The sequence below is a fragment of the Rhinolophus hipposideros genome, assembly GCF_964194185.1.
Source record: "Rhinolophus hipposideros genome assembly, chromosome: 24".
Lineage (NCBI taxonomy): Eukaryota > Metazoa > Chordata > Mammalia > Chiroptera > Rhinolophidae > Rhinolophus > Rhinolophus hipposideros.
In genome coordinates this window covers 15,715,475-15,741,897 of record NC_138070.1, presented here as the reverse complement: position 1 = coordinate 15,741,897, position 26,423 = coordinate 15,715,475, and the positions used below count along the sequence as shown (strand labels likewise).

The 26,423-nt window shown below is 46.7% G+C and overlaps 1 protein-coding gene across 1 annotated transcript in view; it reads right to left on the bottom strand.

Annotated features, from left to right (window-relative positions):
• The window catches only part of MYO18B (myosin XVIIIB), a 260,653-nt gene that overhangs the window by 11,225 nt on the left and 223,005 nt on the right, over positions 1 to 26,423 (bottom strand). The window contains exons 40-42 of the mRNA XM_081037710.1: positions 22,512 to 22,642; positions 11,259 to 11,303; positions 9,744 to 9,881 (exon numbers count right to left, since the gene is read on the bottom strand). Coding sequence (XP_080893836.1) covers positions 9,744 to 9,881; positions 11,259 to 11,303; positions 22,512 to 22,642 — 314 coding nt within the window. The remainder of the gene's footprint in view (positions 1 to 9,743; positions 9,882 to 11,258; positions 11,304 to 22,511; positions 22,643 to 26,423) is intronic.

Sequence of the window (26,423 nt, the reverse complement as noted above, 5' to 3'; positions counted from 1 at the left end):
TTTTTAACAGAGTTGCCCATCAGGATCACACCTGGAACTCTGAAAAAAAAAATTATTTCAATGGGGGGAAGTAAGCAGAACATTCTAGTTCAAAACAGACTAAAGACTAATGCACGATGTCGTAATAGGGAAAAACTGTGTGTAGCAAGTATATGGGCACTTTTTGTAGTGGATTCTTCCATTTATAGAGTTCAAACACGCTATCTCATCTATAGCATGAAAAGTCGGGATGATGGTCATCTTTGAGGAAGGAAGAGGTCATGACTAGTCACGCTTTGGCTATGATTTGGGCAGTAATTACATAGGTATGACTAATTTTCAAAAATTTCATAAAGATGGACTTCCCTGAATAGATATGAAATCTGTATATGCATATGAAATATGTATACTTCACTAAAAAGCTTACTTAACAAAAAATTAACTCAGTGAGAGAACCACTGATTCTAAAAGAATGTTTTGAACCATCAATGATGAATCCAAATGTTTTTTACACAAACCTGTGGCTAACTTAGGTGAGCCTCAAAATTCCTGAGAGAGCCACAGATCTATCATCCAAGATCTGGAGTTCTAGACAGAAAGCAGCCTTCCTTCCCATGGAAACACATCCAAGAATGACATTGGCTCCAAAGACCAATCTTGGACAGAGACAAGCTCCTCCTGGTTTCACGTGTTCGGGCATTGTCCACGGTGGATGTGTTTGCATTAAATATTTCCATGCACGCAGTTTCAACATCTTTTCCACTAATCTTCCTCATACTGATAAAACCGAAAAGAACCCTTTTGTCATAGGAAGACACAAAAGCATATTCATGCGAGGCCAGTTCATTAAGTACATTCCGGGTAAATTAAAATGATCCTGAGATCTGGTTCTAAGAAGGCAGAGACCAGTAAATAAATGTACTATTGAAATAAGATTAGCATGGCTGCTTAACCTACTTTGCGAACAAGCTGTTTTTAACACTAAGTACCATCCTTTCATATTTGTATAATTAATGAACTAATTACAAACAAGTCTTATCTAATCATTGAAGCAGGCGTCATGTGACCCATTCTTGGGTTTCACTTTTGTAGAAGTAATTACATTTCCTTGAAAGCAATACAACTTTGTTTTTAAAATAATACCCTATAATTTAGACCGTTTTATTAATTCAAGCCAGCCTTATACCAAATAAAAATGAACCGGGTGGGAGAAGGAGTGGTGGTGATGTCTAAATCTTTTTCTTTTAAACTAAGAACTGCAAGCCAAGAGCATGGGACTGTGAATGTTTACAGAAAGCAAATTTTCCCCAGAAAAAAGGAAAAGTTGTAATGCCATTTTTTTTAGCCAAAGGAAAAGCAGTTGTGTTAAATCGGCACCAAAGCAAATGATACATACAACAGTAATTAGGGAAGATTACACAGTAATTAAAATCACGATGATTATGTGAGTGAGAATAATTTATACAATAATCTCCACGCTCACATTGCAATATGGTACACGTCCAACAGCAACAGTGGAGAGCCATGTTTGGTAATAAATTCAAGGCACAGCATCACTAATTAGGTGGTGATAGATTGGTCACTGAAGTTTAGGGACAAATGTAGTCTCTGACCAGGCTACATACAATTTTATATGGGCTTCCCAAGGTTACCAAATGGGGACCACACACATTCTAACATGTTATCTCTTTCCCCCTCTTCTTTCCCCCTCTTCTTCTGCCCCTTCCTCCATGCTACTGTTTCCTTCCTCTCTGTCTTCCCTTCCTCCTTTCCTTCCCTCCCTCTTCTCCCCGCTTCACCACTTCCCTCCCCCTACATTCTCTGTCTGCATGCTCTTGTCCACTCCCATAATTCAACCTTCCTCTTGATGGAGAACATCTTTTTGGCTTATTTTATTTTTATCTACCTAGTATCATTCTCCTGCTTCAGGTAATCCACCCTGTTTTCCTTTGAGGAAACCCCTTCTCCCCCACTGTTCCGGTGGTTTGGATGGGGATAATCCCATCTCCCAGTGCTAGGGAGAACACCAACTGGAGCCTAAGGTAAGAGACTCCTTCACTCCCCTTATCCAGTTCAGGACAGACATGTGCCTCGCTTTGGGCCAATGAAAGTCAAGCTCAGGGTTTCTGCAGAGCTGTTGAGAAGAGAGAAGCCCTCTTTACCATTGGACTCAGAGTGGTACAGACATGAACGCCGCCATCTTGCTGCCTCGGAAAGAACCCAACGTAGAGGAAAGCAGAGCAGAGAGGCTGGTCGGGGATCAAATCCCCACGATCATTTTTGAATCCCTGGATCCGGTAATGCCTGATGCTAGATCTACTCTTGGTTTCCATTCTCCTTTTTGTACAAACCTTGTTGAGTTGGGTTTTATGTCACCTATGCCCCCAAGTATCCCAACTATTACATCAGGAAGAATCATTCTGGCATCTCCATGGATCCAGACAAGAGTTTAAAAGCTCTAGACAGTCCCACTTGGACGTCCCCAAACACATTATGCTCAACATATTTAAAACTAAGTTCACTGAAACTCCACTTTCCTTGCCAAGAGAGTCTCTGTTTGGGGCTCATGGTTTTCTGCTCTGCAAATTGAGCCCAGTTGTACAATCGCTGGCCTGTGGGAAACCCAGTTACAGTTTTCCCAAGTCCCGCCCTCCTGTAACAGTGTCCACTGGCCTGGCTTGGGGTGAAGGGAGGAAGAGGGGAGGGAGCTTTTGCTTATTCACCATGAATTTGGTTCCAGGTCTCCCACAAGCCACCCTGTAGCTGCTAGGTATGGCTATTAATAATAGCTAATCGCAAATGCTTTTTTAATCCTTTCAAGCTTTATTTTTAAACACATAGAATAATATTATGCATATTCTTATATACTTTAAATATACACAATTTTACTTGTACTAGTTAATTCTTTAATCCCACAAAGGGGATAGAATATGGAGAAGGGACAGAATCACGGAGGAGGTACTGAGACTCAGACTGTAACTCATGGACAGGCAGGTAGGAAGTAGTAGAGCTGGGATTAGAAACCAGGTCTGCCTGAGTAAAAAGCCTGTCATCTTTCCCCCATCTCCTGTGAAGTGTGTCATCAAGGTCGCCTTGCCAGATCCAGTCAAACGCTCCATGCCCACCACCTGCCTCTGCCCTTGGTCTGTGCTCTAGGGAAGCTGAGCTCCAGAGCTTTATTTTTGCCCATCACGTTCCATCTCTGGGTTCCATGTTGCTAAGAACTTGCTCTGTGATAGGAGACAGTGAACTAGTCTGGCAAATTCACCTTTGGTTCCTGATATCACCATCATCCTTCTAATCATCCTGGTAAAATAAAACACATCTACCTTCTTTCCCCTCGTCATTTATTTGTTCATTGCATATTTACAGAGTACCTACTATGTGCCAGACACAGTGTTAGGTACTGAGGGACAATAAGGAAAAGATAAAATTTGCCATTCAAGGGCTCACAGCCTAATGAGGGAGACAGGCACCTGAACAGATGAGCTCAACATAATACGGGTAAGTGCTATGGGAGAGGAACATGTGGGGTCTGTAGGACCACGGTATAGGACCCCTGACCCAGCCAGGGGTCAAGGAAGACTCCTGAGGCAGGCGGTACATGAGCTGAGTCTTAAAGGATGAGTCCGTCAGATAAGAAAATAGAAGGGTGTCCAGTCAGAGGGCATATCCCGGACAAAGGTCCAGGGATGGGAAATAGTGTCGTGTATGAGGGAGAGCTAAAACCATTCGGGGTACAAATTATAAAGAAGAGATCAAGGAAAATGAGAGCAGAGAGGTAGATAAGAGGCAGATTACGGAAGGTGCTGTATACCCACCAAGGTGTTTGAATCTTTTTCTTTAGGGCAGAAGCCATCAAAGTTTTTCAGCGAAGAGCAGATGGCAAATACTTTTGGCTTTGGGGCCATAGGATCTCTGTTGCAACTCCTCAGTTCTGCCGTTGTAATACAAAAGTAGTCACAGACGGTATGTAACACAAACAGAGGAAACCCCAAACACGGGCATTGCTGCGATCCAATAAAACTTGACAAAAACAGATCAAGGGCCAGATTTGGTGTCGGGCAGCTGTAGCTGATGGGAAGCCGTTGAAACCAGATTTTCATTTTAGAGGAATCATAACTCTCTGAAGGGTAGAGGAATACCTCAAGGAGGGTAGTGTGGGAAGGTCTTTGCCAGAGTCTAGGAGAGAAAGGATTAGCCTGACTGAAAGGTCAGCAGTGGGGATGGAAAGTAGAAAAAAAAAAGCCAAAAGTATTTGCAGGGGTGGGGAGGAGGTGGGCATAATAAACAAGATTTAGGGATCAGTTGAATATGGGGATGAGGGAGTAGAATGATAGGCAAAGATGACTCCAGGCGTCCAGCCTGGGAGGTTTTATGAATTTCAGAAGCTCTAGATGATTCTGATAACACAGGTAAGGTGGGGAGCGAGGAAGTTTCCTCTTGGATATGCTGAGTTCAGATGCCAGGGACATCCAGTCAGCCATCTTCTCAGTGTAGGTAATTAGATACGGTATAGAAGTTTCTAACTTGGGAGAACGTAAGAGCTTGTGGTCTAGATTGGGGGTCATCTGCTTATAATGGGGGGGATGGTTAAAATCACATGAGGATTGCCTGGTATCATGTGGAGAGAAAAACAGCCAGGTGAGGGCATCATCCCGAGGACCCCAATATTTGGGGGCTGGAGTAGGAAGGAAGTGATCAGAAAAGGGAGGTTTGAAGGGCACCAAGAAGCAGAAACATTTTGAAGTAAACAGAGCGTTCTAAGAGAAGTTGCCAACGCAGGGGAGAAGTCTAGAAAAAGATCAAGACGGAGAATGTCCCGATTTGCCTCTTTGGAAGCTGCTGACACGGTGAGAAAAGTTTCAATAGAGCGGTGGGGGCAGGCTCAGGGCTGTAGGAAACTGAGGCACAAAGGTGAGGTGAGTAAGTGAAGATGATGCATGTGGACCCTACTTTGGAGAAGTTAGGCTCTGAAGGGAAGTAAAAGGAATAATTCAACAGGATTACAGGGTGATGGGAGAAGATATGAAGTCTGACAATTAAGTTCGCGAACTTGTCGCAATGATGTTGCTAACCTTTTTTGATATCAGAGGGATTATTCATTATGAATTTGTACCAACTGGACAAACAGTTAACCAACTTTACTATTTGGAAGGGCTGGAAAGGCTGCATGAAAACCTTAGACAACCTGAACTTTTCGCCAACTCATGGCTCTTGCATCACAACAATGCACCAGCTCCCACGGCACTGTCTGTGAGGGAGTTTTTAGCAAGTAAACAAGTAACTGTATTGGAACACCCTCCCTCCTCATGTGAGCTGGCCTCCAATGACTTCTTTCTTTACCTGAAGATAAAGGAAATATTGAAAGGAAGACATTTTGATGCCATTCAGGACATCAAGGGTAATACGACGACAGTTCCGATGGCCATTCCAGAAAAAGAGTTCCAAAATTGCTTTGAAGGATGGACTAGGTGCTGGCATCAGTGCATAGCTTCCCAAGGGGCGTATTTCAAAGGTGACCGTAGTGATATTTAGCAATGAGGTATGTAGCACTTTTTCTAGGATGAGTTCACGAACGTAATTGTCTGACCTCGTATAGTTAGAATAGGAAACACCTGAAGGCATTTATAACCCAAGGAGGAAGACCAACCAGAATGGGGGAAGTAAAAGATACAGCAGAGAGAGGGACACGGGGTGGGTCCGAGCACTGTAGGGGACAGGAAGTAGTGGACACAAATTAGTCTCAGACAAGACTGGATCTCTTCTGAGAGAAGAAGGAAGATGGGGACAAACAGATGAATTTATAGACACCACAGACACCACAGTCGAGGCCATTATTCTTTCTCTTTGAATGAAACAGGAGTTAAGGTTGTTTCCTTAGAGTGAGGGATAACAGCTGGAGGAAAGTCAGAATGTTTGGAATAACTGTCCAGGAAAATAAGAGAAGCAACTGACCAGTGACAAGACAAAACAATAGGATTCTGCACCGCTGGGTCAATTAGTGCCTGTCAGCACACAGACCCTGCAGAACTGTAGGAGTGACCGGGGCTGGAGTTCTGTCGGGCATGGGGATGGAGGTCTAGCATGAAATGGGGCTTGGACCCTCCTTGGAAAGCCTGATGTGCCGTGAGACGAGAGAGAAATGCAGAGGGCCCCTTACCGGGGCAAAGGCCCTGGAGGGCAGGAAGGAGAAGCCAGGTACACAGCAGGGTCCGAGGTGAGATGCCAGCCCCTGACCAGCCCGGCACCACCTGCAGCCAGATGTGAAGACACACTCCTGAGCCAACTATGGCAGCTACCACCAAGCCCATAAACTCCCGCTCCGGGGCCCACAAAGGTAATACAGTATTGCCGTCCCCAGAAGCTCTTGTATTTATCAGCAGCAGCTGCATGACTTCTGGGTTATAAATCACAGAGCTTTAGGTGTATTTCTCTGGAGTTGACGTCCCCTTATAAATAATACAGGGAATGCTTTTATTTTTTTGGCAGAAGACTGCTCTCTCCCTCGCTTCAGTTTTTAGAGTGGCCTTCTTTGTCAAATTGGAAATGTCCAAGAGACTCATTTCATGAGCTCTATGATGTGCCAGGTAATATGGGGATGAGCATACAGGAGTTTCAGACTCTTCTACCGTACGGTCTCCTAGCAGAAGGTACAGTGGGATGAACTGCTAGTATCTAGTCAAGTTCAAAATGCAAGTGCCCTTTGACCCAGAGAACTATTTGCAGGTGAATAGCAAATACCCGAAAGCAAGTAAAAGTGAAACAAGATTAGAGTTAAATAAAGCACAACTTTAAGATCTTTTGCAGGAATTTAAAAGGACGAGATAGATAGACGTCAGCATATTGATAAGGAAAGATTGCCGAGGGATATTGTGGAAGGAAAGAAGCACACTGTAAGAATTTATGTATAGCATAATATATATCATATAGCATTGTACCATTTATGTTGTTTAAAAGCCCACGGATGTGCTGTGTGTCTTCTGTAAGAACATATATGTTTACACATACATAGACTAAGATGTACACACCAAACTGAAGATGGTGGATACTTTTGAAAGGGGAGCTGAGATTGGGGCAGTGGCCAAGAGTTATATACTTCTGGGTTATATTTTAAGTTCTTGAAAGGGGGAAGTATTCATCGATTATTTATGCTATCAGAAAAAGCCAGCAGTCAAGGCACCTGAACTCGAGGTCAGTTCTTCCATAAATCTGGCTGCGATTTTTCCCATTGCAGACTTAGCTTCCTCCACTTGCATAATGAACAAATAGGACTAGATAATCCCAATGGTTCCTGCCAACTCAGAAGTTCTAGAATCTTTAAACTGTAAACATTCTCCAAGGACACGGCTCAAAATGTCAAGGCTTAATGCCATGGGATCTGGCACGCAGCAGGCATTTAATAAATATCTCCCGGATGGACGATGAAGGTTGAATAATAATCCTTACCCCGTTTTCATCTTAACAACAAGCCAATTCTTTGCCAGTAAAATTTTGCCAGGTGAGTGCTCTACCCCCTGGGCAAATATCCGAGAGCCATGGAAGTGCGGCAAAGACAACTAAAGGGTTTGGAGATTTCAAACCTGAGTTCAAATCCTGGCTCTTCCACAATGTACCTGCTAGGGGAGGTTGAGCAAATCACCAACCCTCTCTGAGTCAGTCAATGCTGAGCGGTGACCGAGTAGGTTAATATCTCTGCTCCAGCCCTGACAGTACGCTCAGTTATTCACTCAACAAACATTTACCGAGCACCAACTGTGTGTGAGCCCTAGGGACGCTGACGTACGGAAAACAGACAAGGAAGGAGCTTACAGTCCCTTCTTGCCTACTGCACCAGCACTGTTCTTGGTGCGGTCACCTCGGCTCTGAACTGCAGCTGGACACTGCAGACTTGGAGGGGAGAGAACAGAGAAAGGGGGAGGAGGCTCTGAAGAGGGCTCCCTGGGGATGCTGCAGACCAGCTCTGCACAAGGGACGAGGAAGCTGGGGGAAGGCTGTCTGTGTCTGAATCAGTTGCTCCCCCTCCCTGGGCCTCAGATTCTTGTTCTGTAACACGGAGGTAACGACGTCTGTCTGCGGTTCCTCTGGGTATCACATAAATACGGAAACTAATAAAGCAGCTCATTTTCTTGAGCTTTTACAAGATGCCAGGCTCTACATGAAGAACAACTTCCGTACCATCTCATTAACTCTGAAAACAACGCTGATTTACTCATGAGGAAACATGAACAGAAAAGTTAAGCAACTTGCCCCAAACCTCACAGGTACGCAGGAGCAAATACGGGGTTGGAATCCAGGTGATCTTACTTCAATCTATGGACTAAAATCACCACAACCTCCCATCTGCCATTCGAATGGGTACCAAACAACTTAGGGTACAATTCAAGGGCTGAGGATCCTTATCATACACCCTAATACAATTATAATTATGAAACTTGGATGTTATGTTAATGAACATTCATATTCTGCTCTGGCTGCCTTTGGTTCTGCTTCTGTTGCCTTATATACTGGCTGACGGGGAACAACAAAAGTATTTAGCTATCAGGAAAGAAAAAGTCCTCATTATTTGGGGTTCACAGAGGACATGCCTCTTTCTCCATACAGGAGAAAAGAGCAGTTTTTAATTAAGAGCAGTAATCAGATAATCTTGCTTTAATTAACTCCCCAGATACACTCCATTCTCGGAGTCTGTCTGTGATATTTTCGACATCAAATCTTTCAGCCTAAGATAATCTGCAGCAGCTTTGCGCCAGACATTTGTCATTCACAGAACGTGCCCAAAAGGTTAGTCAACTTCCACCTCTTCTTTTTGTAAAGGCAAACCCCTGCTTCAGCCTGAATGCATTTCAAGTCAGCAAGGGGGGTTGTCCGGGTTTGCTCTATTAGTCTGTGAGTTTCCTTTTTATCTTATCACATTGGTTCTTCTGTTATCACAGAAGTGGTGTGCATTTCATCTTAATTATGCATCTGCTTAATCCATAATTTCTGATTTCTGGCCATTAGCTCTCAATTACAAGAGGGCCGCCCTTTCTCTCACCAAATGAGCTGAGAGAAAGGAAGCTGAAAAGCAGGACGGAAGAGGGATTTAAGTCCTACAACTAAGGGTGAATCTCCAGGCTCATTTGTTGGAGAAACCTATTGTTGGCAATCCCATCTATTTGTGAGGGTCGCATCTCAGACCATGCCTGAATTCATCTTTCTCTGTGGTAGGGAGAATATAAAATCCTGATATTCAAACAAAGTTAAGTCTTTAAGGGAGAACGCACCCAGCCTGTCTTTATACTAACCCACTATTTAAAAAATGCAAACAAAACAAAAAAACCTTAAGTGAATTTGTTGATTTAAAACATTTTAAATCTAGAATTATCTATATCTATAAATGAAAAACAAGTAGGACTTGCCTTACATAGAAAGCAACTATAATAAATCCACAGCGATTTTAAAAAGTGTTGACCCCAGGCTATTTAAAAGCATCTAGAAAACCACATTTTATGGAGGGCTGCCTTAGATCCTCATCATTTCAACTGTTACAGTAAATACAATTACATTTTTTGTCTTGCAGATGAGAAAGTGAAGGCTCAGAGAAGGTAACTGACCCGCCTGAAGTCATACAGCTAGGAAGTGATAGGGTTACACCTCAAATTGTCCAGAACATGCTTGCCCTTGCCTAAGCCAGAGGAAATGAAAGACTTGAACAACACCCATCAAAGTCTGAGATTCTTTGAGCTATTGGCCATCCAGAGGCAATATGGAGATACTCTTACCTGGGGCTGAGGATGTGGCTGCTGATGGCTGACTGTCGAGAGGGGGTCCTCATGGTGTCTGTGGCCAGGGAGAGAGTACAGCTCAACCAAGACTGCAGACTGGCCTCCGGCTGGGAGCTGAGGATGGAGACATTATCTCTAGAAGCAGAATGCAGGATACTGTCATCACAATGACAACCACAGTAACAGCAATAACTAGATAGTCACACCTTAGCATAAGCTAAGCATTGTGCTAAAGGCTGCATAACCTCAATCAATGCTCACAACACCATTCCTGAGAGGTGAGAACTGGCGCTGTCCCCATTATATAGATGAGACAATGGGGTTTGGGGAGGCCAGCTTGGGTCTTGAACAAAGTCACCAGCTAGTCAGTGAAGTTGGGATGCAAACACTGATCCCTCTAATTCCAGTACCTATTCCTATAATATCAACCACTGCTCTTCCATGGGAAAATACACACTCCAATATAAATGTTGAGGCATCTCCAATTTTGGAGTAAAGTTTGGTGTTGAATTTTACACCAAATGATACATTCATGAAATATGTCAAGTGCGAAGTCCTTAATTCCTTGCCGGCCTTAACTGGAACACCTTTGTGGGCAGAGAATTTACTATTTATTGTACCCCCTTAACTCTGAAAGTGGCACAGGGAAAGGCCTGTGTGGTCCTCTCATTAACGAGAGGCACTCAATAAGTATTTTATTTTCTGGTTCATACTCGCTGAAATACATACATATATACATATATGTAATTAAAACATGTATTATTGAAATACATATGTATATAATATAGATAAGATCAAATATACATGTATTTGCTTATTTATAGACTATGCCAGGCACCATGGAAAGGCACTATAAACATGCACCCAAAGTTGCCCCTGTCCTGAAGACCCCATATTAGCAGACATCTATATAAAAAAATCATAAAATAAAGGAGACAATTATTTATGCCATAGAAAGGGACAGAGGGTAGGATCTAAGGAGAATAAGGAGGAGTCTTGATTTGCTTCTTGGAGGCATAAAGAAAAGCATCACGTAGTAGCGGTGACATACATCATGTTTGAAAGGTAGGGCTTGGCCATGCAGTGCCTGAAGAAAGAAATTTTAGGTGGAAGGAATACCATACACATCGGTATAGAGGTCGTAAAAGGGCAGAGCATGGATGACATGGGAAGTCGGAGTCCCAGGTAGAGACGGAAGTAAGGGTCAGAATAGGCATAGCTCCAATGTCAGTCTAAAAGTCTATTCTGAGGCAACAGGGAACCATTGGAGATATCTAAGGAGGAAGGTGGCATCATAAGTCCTGGACATCTCTCTGTCTAAAAGAAGTCGGACAGTTCAGTAATATGTCCCCAGTTCTATATGTTATAACCATGGAGTCAGAGAGGTCATGGGCACTGTTGATAATTCTCCAAGTGGGTGTGGACGTTCCCTCTGCAGACGGAACACAGAGAGCCAGGGGTTTGCTCCTGGCTCCAGCATAAGCTGTTCAGTTCTACTCAGGGTTAACTTACATCTCTTTTTTACCACCACTGCCACAAGCCACCGCTGTCTGGACACTAGAAGGAAGAACAAGAAAGAGTGTGTTATCCTTGTGCTGCCAGGAGCTATGGAAGAACACTGTCTTTGACATTAGACAAACTTGGATTTGAGTCCCACTTCCAAGCTTTGCTGCTGTGTGATCTTAGGCAAGTCATTTGCCTTCTCTGAGCCTCCTGTGCTCCTTTGTAACATGTGGCTACTAATGGGGTTCTGTCTCCAGAGTTGTGGTGCAGATGAAGGGAGAAAACCCTTGCAAAGATCTCAGTGTGGTTCTTGGCAAATAGGTAGTACCAAGTAAAAGGTAACAACTGTTACCACTACTCTTGTTTTAGCACACCTAGTACTGCTAGTATTAATAGCATCAGTGTCACCAAGCACGTCCTTTGTGAGTGCTAGCAAATCAGACAGGAAGACAGGTAGTCAGCTTCCCAAGGCATTCTGGGAAACTCCAAAACTAATTACAATAGTAGCTACCATGTAGGTTCCCTTCGGTCAACAAATAGGTTTTATATAACATCTCATCCTACCACCCTGCCTGTCTCTAGAGATGAGGAAACTGACACTCTTATTTAAGGTCACAAAACTTTGAATCCCAGGTCTGTAAGAACTAGTAAGCTCATGCTCTTAACCAGAGTACAATTGCCCAGTATATCAGTACAGAATGCCAAACCACAAGCCTCAGACACCTAAGACCTCATGTGAATCCTGACTCCTCAGGCTGGGACCTCTTTATTCTCTGCTGGAATCTGGGCAATTCCTTCTTTGGAAGACCTGGTCACTTCCTCCAACAGATGAGCTTGCCCTCAAGGACCTGACCCTTTCAGGGCTTCTATTAACATCTATTTGTCCCCACCAGCTTGCAAGAGCCCCTCAAGAACTTGTCTTATTTATCCTTCAGCCCCAGGGCTCAGGCCAGACCAGAATTTTTTTCAAACAATGCTTGGTGAATCCAAACAAGAAGAGTCTGTAAATTTCAGCCATGGGCCAAATCCAACCCACAAATCTGTTTTTACAAATAAAGTTTTATTGAAACATAGTCATGCTCACTTATTTACATTTTGTCCATGACTGCTTTTGCTCTACAATAGCAGAGTAATTGTAACACAGATCAGAAGGCCAAAAAAGCCTAAAATATTTACGATTTCGACTATTAAATAAGGTTGCTGACCTCCCCAGTAGACCAAAAGCACCTTTTGTGAATGACCCTGAGAGAGACAAAATAATGACCCCCAGACCTGTCAGTGTCCTAATCCTTAATCCCAAAAACCTGTGACTATGTTTCCTGAGGTGGCAAAAGGGACTCTGCAGCTGTGGAGCTCAAGATGGGAGGTTTTACTGGATTATAGGGGTGGTCCAGTCTAATCACTCAAATCCTTCAAAGCCCAGAACTTTCCCGGATTTGGTCAGAGGGAGATGTGGCTGTGGAAGAACAGTCAGAGATGCAGCATGCCTGGCTCTGGAGATGGAAGTGGCCATAAGCCAAGGAATGTTGGAATCCTCTAGAAGCTATAAAAGGCGAGGAAATGGATTTTCCCTTAAAGTCTCCAGAAGGAACACAGCCCTGCTGACACCTTGATTTTAGCCCAGGGAGATCCATGTTAGACCTCTAACCAATAGAACTGTAAGATCATAAAATATGGGGTAGGTGGATGACTCAGTGATTAGAGTGCAAGCTCTGACCAACAGGGTTGCTGGTTCAATTCCCACATGGGATGGTGGGCTGCGTCCCCTGCAACTAAAGACTGAAAAACGGACTTGGAGCTGAGCTGCGCCCTCCACAACTAGACTGAAGGACAACGACTTGGAGCTGATGGGCCCTGGAAAAACACACTGTTCCCCAATGCTCCCCAATAAAATTAAAAAAAAAAAAGATCGTAACATCTGTGTTGGTTTAAGCCACTACATTTGTGATAATTTGTTGTGGCAACAAGAGAAAACAAAAGTATCTTTTGGTGAGTGACCCTACATCATCTTGAGTATTTATATAAAAATTTTGGGGGGTGTAGCTTTTCAACAAACTGTTTAAAAATACTTTAAAAAAAAACAAAGAAAAAAAAAAAACAAAAAAAACCCTTTAACTGTAGCGGTCAATGTGAGTAGACCCAACTCTAACCCTGCTAGTGACCTGAGTCTTTTCTAAACTTCTCTGAGGCGGCGCTGCGGAAAGAACACCAGACTGAGAGAAACGGTGGCTGAATCCTAGTGCCCTCGCCATGTGGTCTTGGCCTGCTTCTCTTCCCTGCTCAGGGTCTCAGTATCCCCATCTGTGAAATGAGGAGTTTGGACCAATGAGCTGAGGCTTGTCCAGCTTGGATGCTTGACAATTATATGCAATGGACAGGATGCCCTCGGGCCCTCACGTGGGTGCCCTGGGCCTCTTGGGAGCATCTTTTATGAAGACTATAGAACGTCCATCTCCCCAAACGCACAGACACTGACTGGGATTTCAGCGCGATCCCTGAGGGTTCACAGCATCATATCGAGAACTCCTGCGTGGACCCCGCCGTCCCTTGACTTACTAGTCCACAGACCCCAGGTTAAAGATGCTAGGTTCCAGCTGACCAAAGAAACTAAGAATGTGGTACACGAGGCCCCTTGGCAACAGTGGGATTTGAGAAGATAAGGCTGTAACTGCTGGAATGCTCATAGAAAGAAAAAGAGAAGAACTGAAGGCTCTTGTGGCTCCAGCCGTAGAGTTCTAACTGGCGTGGGCTTCCTCTTCGAAACAAGTGGGTGAGTGGTACGTGGAACGAGGTGTCTCATGCACATCGCAGGGAGGACAGGACCAGCAAACATTGTCTCCAGGAGGGTTGGGACTTGAGGTATGAGGATGGAGGAGGTGGGGCTTCAGGCCCATTTCCCACCCGAGGAATCCACGAAGCTGGACTAGAAGAGGCTGAGCCCACAGATCCTACTGGGTGCCGGGGCACTGTCCTGTCTCCATAATCCCAAGGCAACGTGCCTCGCATTCTGCAGATGAGGTCTCTCTCTGCTGGGCAGCCAGGCATACGTCCTCACATGCTTGAACTGATCCAGCACAGGAAAGTCTTCAGAGTACACTATCACTAAGGAAGGCAGGTGCTCGTGTGAATCCGTGGCCACTACTCACCCCAGCCGACTCCGGCAGTAGGAATCCCATGGATGGTCTCCGTGTTTCCATCCACCTCCTGCAAGGGATCCCGCCCCCTCCACCTCTGCTTACTAGAGACCCATTCAGTTGGAGATGTCCGTGGTGCTGACGTCTTCTCTTTGCTTCTCCACATCCACTCTGTGCTCTCCACTCTGCCGTGTACCTGGGAGGCTGCTCTGCACGGGCTCCCTGCTCCGTGGCTTCCCTTTGGGCTCAGCCAACAGGGAACCGAGGTGACAGTTGGAAGGAAGGAGTAAGAGAGGGAGGTTGGGGATTTATTCTCTTGGATTTGTCCCTACTGTATCTCCTTGTGCTGGCTCCATCCGTCAACCAAAGGCAGAGCTGCTCCTGCCAGGCAGCCCTCTCTCTCTCTCCCTCCCTCCCTCCCTCCCTCCTTTCCTCCCTCTCACCCCCCCCCTCTCTCTCTTCTCTTTTCCAGAAATTGCACTCTCTCCTCACCCCTTTGGGCCCAGCAGAGATTATTACTCCCAGGAGTTGCTAATACCAGGGTGCTATGCTCTTTCCTGTGTACCATTTTCTCTACATATGCCCCAGCTCTTTGTAAATAGTCCCTTTATGAAGCTGCGTTATTTGGGGTGTGCCTTCTGGTTCCTGCCAGACTCTATTACAAATAGCTAATCTCATTTCTGGTTGCTGCCTTAACAGGAAGAACTGGGTTTTCCAGGCCAATATTTTACACGACAAGCAAGGAGGCAGCAGGCGTGACACCATCACCGTTCTATCAATGATGGTTACACCCTTTAACACCATGTGGGAAGAAAATGGTGGCAAATCTTGTAAGAACATTAGATTATCAGCCATCACCATTAGCCCCTCCTAAGCCTGAGCCTCTGGAAAAGAACCAGCCATGAGAAGAAATAAAAAGACACAGGTAGGGATGCTTATTAAAAAGAATCCTACCTTTTTAGGGTATTATATGTGTGCACTGGTGGAAGCTGCCTGTGAACCTGTATCACTGAATTTGCACTGAACCTCTGAAATGGAAGTCAAAGCTGGCTAGGCCTTCTATTTGTCCACCCGAGATGAAATACCACCCAAACAAAGAAGCTGGGTTAAGAAGGGCTTCTGGAAACCACATCATACACTATGGCATGAGAGCATGCTGAAAGCATTTGACACCTTCATTCTGCAGTGGTCTGAAGTGGACGTTTAGGGAAGGAGTTGGGAAAGGCTTCCAGGCAGGAGCATAAGGAATTTTCTTCTGTCTGATCCTGAGACGCAGTAAACCAGGTGAGTAGAAATTATGACCAGGTTGATCTTGTATGGGTCATGGATTATTGGTACTGGCAGGTACTTGAGCTTGTGCATCGTGGTCCTTGGAGCCCTTGAGCTCTGGGAGACCTCACAGGGGCTACCGAGGGGTCAGGGAGAGGGACCTAGGAGGGGTGCTTGGCCCCAAACCTCCCTCTCTCACTCCAATCAGAGGAGAACTGCCCTCCATCCTAAGCTAGAATTTTCTATGTGAGTTTTCGTTGGTGTGAAAAAGGAGGTTCTACTTAAAGGAGGAAGTTTCAAATGCACAAAGTCTTCCAGTATATGGAGAGTCTCTGGACTGCAAGTCCCATGTGCGGGTCCACGTCTGCCTGTCCTCTACTGTGTCTCCTGTCTTAACACAGCAGGCACTTGGCGATGGTGGTTGTGAGGTTGATGATGATGATGGTGGTGATGATGGTGATGATGATGGCGATGATAATGAGGATGATGGTGGTGATGACGATGATGGTGATGATGGTATGGTGATGGTGGTGGTGATGATGGTGGTGATGATGATGGTGATGGTGGTGGTGGTGATGATGGTGATGGTGGTGGTGGTGATGATGATGATGATGATGGTGATGATGGTGGTGATGATGATGGTGATGGTGGTGGTGGTGATGATGGTGATGGTGATGATGGTGATGGTGATGATAGTGGTGATGATGGTGATGATGGTGGTGATGATGGTGGTGATGATGGTGGTGATGATGATGGTGATGATGATGATGATGGTGGTGATGATGGTGATGATGATAGTGATGATGATGATGGTGGTGATGGTAGTGGTGATGATGATGATGATGATGGTGGTGGTGGTGGTGATGATGATGATGGTTGTGGTGATGATGATGGTGGTGATGGTGGTGGTGATGATGATTTTCATCGGCGGGGTGGGCAGGCAGAGGCCCAGGAAGAGCATGTGACCTGTCCATATCGTGATCTACTTGGAAGTGCCACCAGGACTGGAAGCCTTACCTCCTGACATGTGGTTCGTGGTTCTTTCTCTCACCTTGGTGCAAGTAGCTTTTAAAGAATAACTCATTCCAGGCATTTGTGGGCAGGGGATTGCTGATAAGCAAGGTAATTAATTGTCTTCTATTGTGAGTCTTTGCCAGATGACTCCAGTTTGAATACAAACATCATTTGGGAAGTAATACATGAATGCATTGGCCCCACATCACAGTGACAGACACAAGTTCACCAGAATGACAGGCCAGGTAACTTGGCAGGGAACAGAGACCTTGACAAGAGAAGGGGAAGAAGGGGAATGTTTGACACAACAGTCGAGCTTGATCATTAGAAGTGTGGGTGATGGAGTCAGCCTGGAAATCAAATCACGGCCCCGTCACTTACCTATGAGCTGGGGCCACTTTCCTGACTTCTTTAAGCTTCATTTCATCATTGTAAACTGGGGGTGATAATGGTACCAACCTCAGAGAGTTGTGAGAACAATATATGTAAAACACATTGGTTGTGTAGCCTGACACAAAGTCCTTAGGAAAAAGTGCCTGTGATCACAATTATCAATTATTCCCTGTAATGCCAGAGTAGACAAAGTAGCTTGGAGCCCTCACGCCCCATGAACCCCACCAGCTGGGTATCCAGGCCTTCCAAGCTACGAAGATGCTTAGAAGCCAGGTGGCCTCTATGGCATCATTTAAATATGTGCTATCCTACATTAGGGCCCTGTGTCGTAATTTAGAATGTGGCATCAACCTTTTCAGAATAATGGAGAAATTCTTTAAGCTTTCTCCCAGTTCTAGGGCATGTTAATTACTCAAAAAAAGAAGAGCAAATTAGAAGGCAAGAGAACTGTAGGAAAAGAGATGCCCTACTAAGTCCAAAGCCTGTCCTACTATGTAGCAGGAACCTTTACAATCTTGCCAGAGCCTAGGCCCACTAATGAAGAGACTAACGCAGAATTATGCCCTCAATGGCAGCTGCGAACTTAATTAGACCCAGGTATTTCTACTTGTCCCACTGCAGCCTCATTTGAGCCAAGTTAAAAGGGTATATCTTGGAAAATGTACAACTGAACTCATCATGGTAATAAAGAACTCCTTTCTAGAGCATTCATCTCAGATTGGGCCAGCTGGAATGGATACACTCTCAGCTGACCCAGGAATGAGAGGTCATCCATTGACCTATCCGCACTCCCCCCGACCCCACCCTTAACCATCAGCCAAGGAGACAGACAGAGCAGCCGCAGACCCTGAGCCAGGAATAGATGGGGCTGGCTGTCAGCGGCCTCATCCCTCCCCCCATGACTAATGAGCATGCTCCAGCCCTGGGGGAACAGCTTAAAGCATTTCTCCATTAATCTAAGAAGGTTGATGCCACAGTCTAAGTTACCATGCGGGGCCCTAGTGCAGGATAGCACACGTGTAAATCTACCACACAGGCCACCTGGCTTTCTGAGCACGTAGCCATGTTTCCAGCCTGGAAGGCCTGTTACACTTGGATCTAATTCCCAACATGGGGAAACGTGACTTTTCATAATTTGAACAAGTCTCTTAAAGAATCTCACCTCCAGCTGAAGCACCACTCTCTCTCTCTCCCTCTCTCTCCCAGGGTGGGTTTGAATCCTAATTGAGAGCTCAGTTTAAAGAAGCACCTCCTATCAATCCCTCAGGCTCCAATCCAAATCACTTACCCCAGGTGACGAGACAATTAAGAGGGTAGTGCCTTGTGGAGCTGCCAGGATGGAGAGGAGTACAGGCTGGCAGTGGGGTAGGAACTGGGAACTCTGCCCCGGATGGTGGCTCTACAACCTACCAATGCATAGATTTCTTTTTTATTGTGATAACCATTTTAATTGCCCTGTGACTGGAGAACATGGTCTGTACAATATTAATTCTCTGAAATGTGTTCAGACGTTTTCGTGAGCAATTCCCCCCCCACCCCCGCCCCAGTCCTCTCCCATTCCTATGCTATTACTGAAATCGATGCTCCTTGAAAATTTGAAATCCAAGTTGCAGGGCGGTAAGTTAGGACCAAGGCCTGCTGAGAATTAAGAAATGCTTCCTATAAACGACGTGGGGTCAGGGCTGGCTTCACAGGCTCGCCACCCATGCCCAGAGGGCCTATGTTTGGTATAACGCTCAGCTGTCACTGTCTGGAAAGTCTGAGTAAGTTTTGAGCAAGAAGACCCATATTTGTATGTCTCAGTGGACCGACTAATTATGTAGTTGATCCTGCCTGGGGTTCTGGGGCACGCCACGGAACTGGGGGTTTCAGTGGGCTCCTGTGGGCCATTTCAAGAGAGGAGAGAGAGGTGGAGAGACAAACGGAGATAGTGGAGAAAGGTGGGGTGGAGAAGGAGGAAAGGAGAGGAGAGATGCTTCTCTCTCATTTACCTACTGGGGCACACTGGTCTCTCTCACTTCCTAGAACATGCTTCATTCTGCCCTTACTACTCCCTTTTCTTCAGATCTTCCTATGGCTGGCTCAACTCTAATGCCTTCCTTCTCAAAGAAGCTATGTCTACCTACCCTGCTTTTCATCATAGCCCCGTGCTCTCTGCCTTTGTAAGTCCTGTTATGTTCTAGTGTTTTACTTATCAGTCTGTTCATTTTATCCCCGGACTTCTCTCTCTCTCTCTCTCTCCCGCCCCCCGCAACCCCACTCCCCATTAGAATGTAGGTTCCATGTAGGCATGGACCCTATCTCTGCTCTTCTCCCTCTCCATTCCTCAGTCCTTCACCAGAACGTTAACTTCTGCCTGACCTCGGGCAAGTTATTCAATCTCTCTTCATCCTCTAAAATGGAGAATAATGATAGCAAGAAGCAAGTGGAGCGACACGAATATCTACCACAACGTCTGGTGTGGAACTGGTGCTCAGTAAGAACTGATCAAATAAATGAGTGAAACTGATGATTGTTGAGCCCCTGCTCAACAGAAAGTACTGTGCTAAGCAGTCGTATTTTTTCACTTCTTATTATTAACCCATCTTACAGATGAAGAGACTGAGGCTCAGAGAGGTTGCATAACTTGATCAAGGTCATGGAGAAGCAGATTATTGGATACCTGATTGGAAGTCAGGTTTGTAGATATGCAAAGCCTCTACCCTCCCCTCTCCACAGCCTCCCCCGCTTCCAGCTGCGATAATCCTACACACTGCACGGGACGTTTCCAGGTAAAAGATGCATTTCTTTACACCTGGAGTTCTATAATCATTTTACATCTCACACAACCCTGAAACACCAGCGAGGTCTCTTCCAACTTAGAAAATAGAAGTCCGGTGCTGTGTGGCAACCAGAAATCCAAACAAGGAAAAGGCATTGGAAGTCCAGTAGGGAGGAGGACTTAAGGCCGCCGAGACAAAAGATCATGAAAACGCAGACAGAAAGCTAGGCTTCAGATTGGATTCCCGGGAGCGAGGGTCTGGAGCTCAGAAAAGCTGGATCAGAACAGAGGGTGAGCCTGAGGCTTGTCACCTGGAGCAGACATAGATCCCAGTGTCTGCCATGAGGGTGAGGGTGACGGCACGGTCCCTTTCAGGCCTGAGCGGATTCCCTATAAACAGAGACGAGGGGGATGTCTGTGCTTCTCTATGAGCTCCCACCAGGATCTCACTAAGCAGGTGACAATCTGCTCCTTGCTTTTTGTCACACCTACTGCCCAGCCTGTCCCCACATCTCCAAGCAACAGCCCCTCGTTTCCCCTTTCCGATTTCATTATTTTTTTTTACAACTTTTGTTGTTTATTCAAAAAGCAGTCTCCAGCTATGTAAGGAAAAATGCTTGAAAAGTTTTGCTCATTGGCAAAAACCCAAAATACTCATTCATTCTCTTTATAGTCAATGCAAAAGCTCTAGCATTTCTATTAATAGAAAAGCGAACCCACACATGAAGTGGGTAATATCTGCAGTGGGGGTTTGTAATTACCAGTGTTCGTTCCGTCAGGACACTAATGAAACTAGAGGAGGGCATGGCAGACGGGAGACCCCTACATGTAATCACGAGTGGGGAGCAGCTGTAACATCGGTATTTTCCATTTCCCTAGCAATTTGGCAGCTGTACAAATTAGCAGGGAGTGGTGAAAACACCCAGAATGTGCATGGAAGCCATTTTGGCAGAAACGGACGGTTTCTGAGGTAAACTGTGTAGAGACAAGAACGTGAGGTTTTCGAGCCGTGGGTTGTCTGTTTACGAGGAGGCTGACCTTTGTGGGGAAGTCTGAGGTTATGTCCCTCAGGCATCAGCTTATGAGCTGCCCAGTCCTGCACCAAGGGAAGAACGTGGTCATGTGCTAACGTCAGCTGTATAACGTACATCACCTACGTGAGCACCATCTAAAGAGGGCCCTCGATAGCCCTCGATGTTCATTGCAGATATTTTAGAAAATATAAATAAACTCGAAGAAAACAAAGATTTAGGCATCACCAGGAATGCCTTCTGTCTCGGTATCAGAATATTGGCATGTTTCTTTCCAGTCTTTTTTCTTGACTCCCTATGGCCAGCTCTAATACGGATGCCCTGTTCTTCCCCATGGCTACACCACAGCGCGTTTGCAACTCTCTCTGCTTCTCCTGCTGTGGGTCTCATGCCTACACGTCCTATGAGGCAGCAGTTGGCTCCCTGCCTTCACCCAATGAAGAGGGGTGTGACTGGCAAAGGTCTGCATAGGAAACTGAGCAGCCCGGCTTCTAAGTCGATGTACGTTGCTAATGTTCTGTGTGACCTGGGACTTCTCTGAGGTCCGGACCCTCACGTGGGAATGGAGAAGACTGCAGTCTGTGGTCTGATATTTGATGGCGCTGGCTGCAGCACAAATGATACCCCACAGAGATGAAGACCAAGGTGAAAACCAATGCAGCCCACAAAGGTGTGTGTAGGAGTGGCGTTGCGTGGGGACAACATCTGGAGGTGAGGAGGTACCCTGTTCCTTGCCAAAGCAAGGCAAAGAAAATGTCTCTCTCTCCTGCCCGGGTTTTACTGCAGAGGCTGGATTGGGGGCAGAGGTGCTGCAGCCAGACGGGCACCTGTGATTTCCGGAGAAATCACATGCAAGGCTACAAAGGCAGCTCTGGGGAACGGGCTGCTTTGGGCCATCTGCAGGGGCTGTGTGCCCAGCAGGACACCTCAAACTCCTTCCAGATGAGCAGCCCACCCAGGGCCGGTGGCAGCTTGAGTCTTGAGTGGAGATGGTGGGAAACAGCCTGTCTTCTGGGGGAAGAAGAGAAGCTCGGACATTGAATTTGAAAATTCTCGCTAATCACCAGTCATCTAATCTTGCATCCTTGAATTAGTTGTTGCCTTTGTAAAACTTCTTATTTTGCGCAAACATAGCTTACACTCTTATAACACTTACACGCCCCAGACACTGTCCTAGATGATGGTCATCTACTCGCTCATTTACCTCTCACTAACAAGCCTATGAGGTAGGTAGTGGGTTGAATATATGAAACGTCCAGTCTAGAGGTCAAAAGTGGTTGAATCTTGGCAATCTGATGTGGTCTGTCCAAAAGCACTACGTCCACTTTAGAGACAAAGGAATTAGGCCCAGATTAGACATGCAACTTGTCCAAGATCACACGTTGGAGTCTGTTTGCAGCCACTCACCCAGATTTCCTCCCCAAAGGCTTGGCAAGCCGGGCTAGCTGGCATTCTGTCTGCTCTCACTGGAGCCAGCCAGTTATCCCTCCCATCCCCAAACACATCTGGGTCTGCCAGCAGATGTGTCCCCAGACCCCAGAGTGGAAGCTCTGGCCACTGAAGATGGCAGTGCTCTCCAGGGTGCAGTAGGCGTTGGCGGGGGGACCACAGCTGAAGCTTAGGTTAAGGCACCCAGCCCCACCTGGCCCCCGTAGGTTACCTCTCTGTGTCACTGTCGCTGGACGCCACCTCTTCCAAGGCTGCCTGCAGGTCAGCAATCCTCCGGATGGACGTCTCCAGGTCTGTCTGGAGGGTCTGTCTCACTGCTGCGAGCTCCTCCACATACTTCTCCTGGAGACAGAGACCACAGCACACGTTGGCCTTGAATGAGAACCGCAGCCACCTGCCAGGGCTCTGGGTAGCAGAGAGACCCGGAGCAGAGCCCAGTGTGCACTAAGCACCTACTACATGGTGAGTACCCCATGGTGAGTACCCCATGGCGGCCTCTCTCGACGAATGGGCGTATTGGACCCTGAGGTAGATGCTCTGAATGTTACATAGGAAATAGATGCCTGGGGACCCCCAGGGCCGGGCCCACGGACAGCTCACTCACTTGTGCTGGGCACGTGAACCCAGTCTGTCCGATCTCAGAACTGTGCTTTGAACCTGCACCACCATGTTTCCTGGTGCAAAGTGGGTGCTCAGTACACCTTGGATGGATGAGTAAATGTATGATCCAATTAATGTTTCCCAGAACCATCACAGGGGCTGGTTCTGGGACTTGAGTCTCTGCACCAGAGGAGGATCTGGAGCAGAAGGTTGGGGGAGGGCAGAACAAGAATGGTTCCCTTTCAACTCTGTCACCTCGACTCCTCCAACTGTCCACCCTCAAAGGCAGCAAAGGCAAAGATGGCACACTCACTGGGCTCCCCCGTGCCCCGGAGCAGGCCAACACCACTGCCATTTCCTGAGAGCTTTCGGTGCCCTGCTTTGTGTTCAGTGTTTGGGGCTGCTGACCGTACTCACTCCTCACAAGCCTGGCAGCTGCTCCCATTTCACAGATGAGAAACTGAGGTCTAGAGCAGAGAAAGCTTAATGGCAGTGCCGGCACTGAGGTTGGCACATCTGATTCTCTTCTCACTGCTCATCCCTTCACTCTCTGACAACACCCTAACCAGATGTTGTTCAGATTCTGCAAGATCTTCGACTTCTGTTTGCAACATATTTCACACACCCCTCCCCTGTAACACAATGATTGCCAACTGAGGGGGAGTTTGCCCTTCAGGGGCCATTGGGCAAAGTCTATAGATATTTTTGGTTGTGACAACTTTGTGTGTGTGGGGGAGTTACTGGCCGCTAGTGGGTAGAGAACAGGGATGAAGCCCGACATCCTACAATGCACAGGACAGCCCCCCACTACAGAGAATTACCAGGCCCCATCAACAGGGCCCAGTCTGAGAAACCCTGGGTTAAACCCGGAATCTGCAGGGAAGAAATCAAAAGGCAGAGCCAGGCTCTGTACCTCAGAGTGGTGCTACTGGATGACACAGAGAAGCTGAAAGCGGCCTCATCACCCAACAATTGGGAATGGTTAGGGAAATCACAGCATGTCACTCGGATGCCATTAAGCAGACATTAACATTAGAAATAAGAATTGTGGCAGCGTGGAATAGTTCTGTGAAATAATGTTAGGCAAACAGAATAGAACGGAGAACTATCATGCCCATATCTATGCAAATAATACACGCACACTTGGAAGAACACTTGGAGAGTTGAGAATATTTATAGATGGAGGTGAAGGGGGTTGTGGATAGAATTTTTCTTTTAAGCAATTCTCGTATGTTAAGTTTATTTTTTGACTGTCTTAAGGAACATGGGTCAACTGATGAGAGTGTGTGTGGAGGGGTGATGAAATAAGGATTTAGGGTCAGATCTAAGTGTAATTCTCATCTCCCCATTGAACATACTAGCTGTGTGTCCCTGAACAGCTCACAGCCCCTCTCTGAGCCTCAGATCATTTTTCTTCATTTGTAGATAAGAAAACTGAGGCCAGCAAAGTCACTCAGGGCAGTTAGGAGCACAGCCCTGATGTGAACCCTCATCAGCCTGTTCCAAGGCCAGTGATCTTTCTGGGGGTACATGTGCACACCTCAGGGAAAGTCAGCGAGGCCCAGGGCTGTTCCCCATGACAGCCATATGCTCAGCTCTCCTCGGAGATCGGTGTGTCTGTTCCACAGTATTATAAGTCTGTGTGCCTTTCCATTGATTTTGAGTCTTTTCCAATTTGAGAAAGAGAGAGAGAGAGAAAGAGGTCTGAGAAAGCCCAAGGGCCAAGTTGCACTGATGAGAAAAGGAGGGGTGGCATGGAGAGGTAGGGGTAGTATGAGAAGGGGTTGGCAGTGCATAGTAGTTGACTGAAGCTGCCAGCTATGAAATCCCCATCTTGGTGCTGACAAAGTGAGAGACGATTGAGGCAGAGGCCGAGGCAGGAGGCCAGTGGGGTGCCAGAGGAAATAACACACACTGCAGGATGGCCACGGGGTGCCTGCCCCAGGATGCCAGTATGTCGGCTCATAAAGACACTTGGGAAAGTGTCTAGGTGCAAAGTCCCAGGGCTTACAGAAGCAGGGTCTATGCAAGCTCCACTTCTTCCTACTGGGCCAGGTCCACGACCTCACCAGGAATCAGCCCCCTTCTCCCAGGAGACAAAGCACTGTGTCTTGGTAAGATGCTATCCTAAGTCCACGTCGGGGCCATTTCAGACACATGGTGAATGTTCCTTTTAGAGATGAGGACACTGAGGGCCAGTGCGCCAAAATGACCTGTCTGAGGTCACGCAGCCGGGAGACCACAAAGCTGAGATGGGCATCGAAGTCTTAGGTTCTCAGGTGAGAATTCTTTAGGCCACGTGTGCTGAGATGAGAAAAGAGCACAGATATCTCCTCCCAGTGTGCCTGGGAGAACACTGCCTAGGTCACTGTCACGCAGAGGGAGCAGCGAGGACCTCAACTCTCAACCCCAGGGAGCTTCCTGGTGGCTGAGCACAGGCACAGCAAGGTGCTGTCTCAGGGATGGGTGGTCCTGGGCTGGGACGACACAGGTGGACAGACGAAAGGGGACCTGAGATGGTCAAACCCCTAATATCAAGGAAGTGAAAAGTAGTCTCTGGAGCCAGGATGCCTGGGTTCAAATCCCTGCTCTAGCTCTCAGTGGCTGTGTGACCTTCAGCGACCTCCCTGGTCCCTATGGTTTAAAGGGGCAGTAGCAGGGCCCTGGACTCCTGGCGGAGAAGAAAGAGTTACCAACAGTAACACTGCTATCATTTCATAATTCTCAGAAAAGGATGCAGAGCAATGGGGTGGGTGTCCCCACATCACAGAAGGGGTTTGCCAAGGTCACTCAGCACATAAGGAGGCTGGAATGTAAGACTGTGACTCCAAAGCGTTTTCAGTCTCCTGGGGAGGAAAGACGGGTGGGTAGAGAGCAAGGGCCGCGTAGCAGATGAGTCAGCTAGACAGAGAGGAGCGTTGAGAGCAAGGAAACCATCCACAGATGAGGGTACAGGGACCAAGGACGGGGTTCAGGGGACCTGTGCTACCTGCCATCCTCCACTGTGTCCCCTGGCCCTCTGTATCCCATCCTCTGTCTGCCAGGGGACTCTCACCAGGCTCTGTGGGAACACCCCGAGGGAAATTTACAGCCAGTGTAATCAGCAATCAGCAAACCTTTCCTGCTTTAACTTGAAAACCAAATGGAGTCTGCTGATTACAGAGACCAAGTCATTAGGCGAAATGGATGTGGTGCCCCAGTTTCCCAGCACAGACAAAACAAGGCCCCATCCAGAGACCACTCAAGAGACATGGGGGAGCCGCACAGGAGCAGGGACAACCCCCCGTCAGGCCTGGGAGTCTGGCCTTTATTCCCAACGTGACATCTGATTAACACAGCTCGGGGTGGCTCAGGACCGCCACACACAAACGAGGTTGTGCTTTAAAGCCAGGTGTGAGCTTGGTCTTCTCTGCCATTATCTCTCCTTGGAGACGAGTAGCACAGAGAAATTGGAGGGGAGGGAATTAGGATATGACTATTTAGATAGTAAGACGTAGACAGCAGAAACCTACTAATAAATATA